Below are 4,554 nucleotides of genomic sequence, written 5' to 3' on the forward strand. Positions count from 1 at the left end.
AAAATAAAATAAAAAAAAAGACATTAAAGTCTTTTATGAAAAAAAAAAAAAACCCCACTCCTGTTGGGCAGTGGCTTTTTTTTCACACTATAAGGAGAGAAAACTGCTGATCCTGGGCTCCCTGATTACACTAAGGAAGGAGAGACCAGCGTAGGTCCAGGAAGCAAGGAATTAAAGGATCTTGAGTTTTCCACATGCTGCAGTGAAGAGTTGGTCTCTCTGGAGACCAACCCATGAATCTCCATGAGCCCCCAATTTTGCCCTGAGTGACGGGTCCCCTCACAGATTTGCAGACTTGGAGCAACACGTAGTGTTTTCTGCAGAGGTGGGTCATAAACTTTTGATGTTCCTGATCTCAGCATGTTCTGCTGTGCTTGGGAAACTCCCCAGCTTAAGAAGGTGCAGCCCTTGCAACATAGGGTCCTGAATAAGCTGTGATGTTCCAGCCTTCACTTCAGTCAGAGCAGCCTGATGTGGCTTAAGGGGGGAGCGTGATCTTTACTACAACTGTGTTAAGTTTCTTTGTCATGTTCTGTTTGTCTTTTTGTGAAACAGGGCCAAGCATACCTGTAAAAAAACGTTACTGGAGGAGGTACAAGAACTGGAAACTAAGTCCAGAGTGATGGGGAAGGCGATGCTTCGGGAGAGCAATGGAAAGAGGTGGGCAACTCCAGCCCAGTATTCCCACAGCCTGCTTCCCTGTGTTTCTTTTCAGTTTCCTGGTGAGCATGGATGCTCAGGATTTTGTTGTTGTTGTTGTTGTTGTTTCCAGTTACTTATTCTCTAAGTAAGATCTTAATTGCACTCTCTTTTGAAAGCATAAAATCTAACTTTCTGGGTCATTGGGAAGACAAAACTGGAGTCTCTGTTGGGTCTGGATGTGGGCAGAACTACCCACATGCAAAAACTGGAAATACTAGCTTTAGGTAGATAAGCTCATACTTAGCAGTATTACCAAAGTGTATTTAAAAGTTAGACCTTTTGAGATTAGGCCCAATTACTGTACAAAAAGATAAGTGTCTGCAGTGAGGGTTTACAAGCTAAAACAGTCTTGTTATAGTCTGTTTCAATTATAACGGTTGTGATTTTATGATTTTTGTGAGTTATTATTTTCTATTGCTGTGAGGAAGTATTGGGTTGTCAGAAAAGTCAGAACATATTTTTTCTATGTTTTCTATGCAAAAATGTGTCAGGACTTTTTCAACAGCCCAATTCCATGTGAGCCACTGACTCATTCACAAAAATAAATGTGTAGCTCATCCTTTTCACTTTCCATGGAACAGCAGTCCCCTCTCCCTCATACTAAACATTTGAGCATCTGAGTCACTTTTGTTCAGTAACATATGTTCACATGTTATTAGAGTTCATTTTACCAAAGGAAATGTCTTTGGATTCACAGTGTAATAAAGAGGCATTGCTGTATAGACATGGAATGTCTGAAAATTATGAGTTCCACTCTCTTAAGTCCTTCTGTCATAGGAGGAAATATGTAGCTACTTGCTCATGAAACAGAAATCCAGAAGTTCAAAACTTCTAGACATGCCTACTATGGATTTTGTTTGTAGTCTATAACATCTTTTAAAGTAATGAAGACAAAGCAACTTTTTTTTAAAAAAGATTTATTTATTTGTGCATACAGAACTGGGGTACAGGCCAGAGGCTCAGGGGCGGTGAGAGGCTTCACCAGAGACAGAGTGGGGAACAGAACAGGCAGATGGATGAAGTACACTGCTGAGGGGAGCAGCGGGCGGGTCAGGAGAGGTCTGCCACGCCATGTGGTCACCTCTGGGGCAGGTGGGAATCGAACTCATGCGGAAGCGGCTTTTAGATTCTCAGTGTAGTGCTTTAACCCACTGTGCTACCAGGGAGGGCCGACAAAGCAACTTTTTAAGGAATCCAAACATTTCAGAAGTACTGTGAGCATAATTTCAAATAAGTATAGATATTAGGAAATAGGGTTATAGAGTATATTGTTGAAGTTGTGGGTATTGTGTTGATTATGTGTTAGCATTTAGTATGCAAATCAGTTACCATTCCTTGTATGACTGCTGTGCTGATTACCATAGGGGAAAAAAAAAAAAACAGTCAACAAGATAAATATCCCTCTTTGGTAGATTTAAAGAGGCCTGGAGTGAAAGCCCATCTCTATACAGCCACCATACTGGACAGTACATGGCTAAGATGGGCACAGGACTATCAAAGGCCCAGTAGATTCTGAGGCACAGTGCCTAGCACCTACTAGATTTTCATGGCGCTATAACATCTTTTGAGACATGAAAAGAAAAAAAAATCGCCAGACAGGGTTTGGGGGATGTGAAGAACTTGACAGAAATGGTGAGAATGTATTTCTAGCAGGGAAAATATGTGAAGGCACGAGTCAGACTGTGTGCAAGGAGAAAACCTACTCAGTTTGGAAGGCCTGGTGGGAATATTTCTCAAAGATCTGGAGACTGCATTTGTATTCTGTCTTAACCACTGATTAGCTATGGGGCCTTGGGCAAGATATTTCCTAGAATGAGATTGTCTTTTCATCTGTTATACCAGACTCATCTTTTTGAAGGGTGCAGGGTTTATGAAAGAATACATGCAGCACATCACTTTGCCTGGCCCATGGCAGGAGCACAGAATGTCGGCCCCTGGTTTTCAGCGGGAGAGTCAGGATGTTGAAGGAAGTTGAAGGTTACCAGCCTTCAAAAGGGTGGTGAGCCCATCCAGGCTTGGTGCTCACCAAACAGTATTAAAAATTTGCTTTGCGGCCCTCCCTGGTGGCGCAGCGGGTTAAAGCACAGCACTGAGAAGCTAAAGCCACTTCCGCATGAGTTCAAATCCCGCCTGCCCTGGAGGAGACCACATGGCGTGGCAGACCTCTCCTGGCCCGCCCGCTGCTCCCCTCAGCAGTGTGCTTCGTCGATCTGCCTGTTCTGCTCCCCACTCTGTCTCTGGTGAATCCTCTCACCGCCCCTGAGCCTCTGGCCTGTACCCCAGTTCTGTATGTACAAATAAATAAATCTTTAAAAAAAAAATTGCTTTGCTTTTAAAGTGGCCTAATGGACATCAGGAGATGATCAGGCTTTAAATGTGGTTTCCTGCCATCTACATTTTAAAACCCACTTCTGGTCGCCTTGTAGAGGGCACAGCTCAGTCGCTGCCATGCCACTGTGTGGGGGGTGTGTGTGTGTGTGTGTGTGTGTGTGCGCGCCCGCGCACCATAGCTGGGCTTCAGCTTCCTTCTCCTCTACTACTGGTGACATGCATCACCTCTGTGTTCCTGACAGAGGGTAGTTTGGGAACTCCATGCATCTCAACAGTTCAGCAACTCTCCCCAATATGTTTTCCTCCTCCTAATTGCTCCCAGATTTTCTGGGTGGTCCATCTGCTAACTAGATAGTGAGGGCGTGCTGCTCTCTGTGAGAAATGATTCTGCCCTGCTTGGCCTCCAGAGAGCAGCTTCACAATGTTCCTTTATGGTCTTTGTTTGCTTCTTTCACACTTGCCTGGATGCCTGTGCTCTCACTCAGGTGTAGATGGGGGTGGGGCAGATGAAAGGGAGGGGTGAGTTCTAACTCACTCATTTCTTCACTCACTTTTTCCTTCTAAGATTTTTGGAGACACCCTCTGGAGAGGAGTACTTTTGTCTCTCCTCACACCTCCTCTTCTTTATCTCCCAGCTCCCATTAGAAGTTTCATACTCACACATCTCTCTCAAGTTGTCCGTCTGGCACACTGGGGGATGCTTCCTAAGTATCTGTTGACTAAACTACTGAAAATAGTTAAGTCTGGTGAGGTGGCAGCGAGGGGAGGGAGGGCAGGAATCTGCATTATTGGGGGAAGTACTCATACGTGGCGTGTTAGCACATGTTCAGAAGGAGCTACGGGGGATGAAGAGAGATGCAGGCTTTTAGTGAGGGCCCTTTGCCACATGGCTCAGAACAGAGCAAAGGCAGCCTCAGAGATGCAGGAACAGCTAGTGCACTAGCGTCCCCATGCAAAGGAGCGCAGCTAGGAGTCTTTCCTCCCTGTAGCCTGAGGTGCCAGCAAAGCCTCTGTCCCACAGGTGTCCTCAGCATCCCTAACCACAGCAAGTGTCCTCAGCTCAGTTCTGAAAACCTTCTTAAGGTCCTGTTCAAGGACATACTGCCAAGTCCTAAAACCCAAGTCCAAGTGACCGGCAAATATTCTAGCAATTTTTCTTAGGAATGTACTCATAAGAACTAGTGCAACAACATGTGCATTGATCTTAAAAAATTCCTCTGAGCCGAATTATGCAATTATAATTTGAAATGGTAGGTAGAGATTCTAGGTGTCAATCTAAGTGCCCTTGATTCATTCTGTACAATACCTCACCGTTTTCTTCATCTTGTGCAAACCCCAAACTTATACACCCTTTTACTAAACTTGAAATTTCATTAACTTGTTTCCACCCTTTCTCGTTAAAAAATCTTCTTTCATACTTGTACCCGCATGTTTATTGCTGCTTTATTTACAATTGGAAAAACATGGAAGCAGCCCAAATGCCCAAAAGTAGATGACTGGATTAGAAAGATGTGGTACATA

The 4,554-nt window shown here is 44.3% G+C and overlaps 1 protein-coding gene across 2 annotated transcripts in view; it reads left to right on the forward strand.

The window, feature by feature from the left end:
* Positions 1-4,554, forward strand: part of LOC101622323 (phospholipid-transporting ATPase IB) — a 515,968-nt gene that overhangs the window by 468,198 nt on the left and 43,216 nt on the right. For both annotated transcript variants that reach the window (XM_004680155.2, XM_012723210.1), the window contains exon 35: positions 556-660. In XM_004680155.2, coding sequence (XP_004680212.1) covers positions 556-660 — 105 coding nt within the window. The remainder of the gene's footprint in view (positions 1-555; positions 661-4,554) is intronic.

This window comes from Condylura cristata, unplaced genomic scaffold (assembly GCF_000260355.1).
Source record: "Condylura cristata isolate star-nosed mole 26May11 unplaced genomic scaffold, ConCri1.0 scaffold00010, whole genome shotgun sequence".
Classification (NCBI taxonomy): domain Eukaryota; kingdom Metazoa; phylum Chordata; class Mammalia; order Eulipotyphla; family Talpidae; genus Condylura; species Condylura cristata.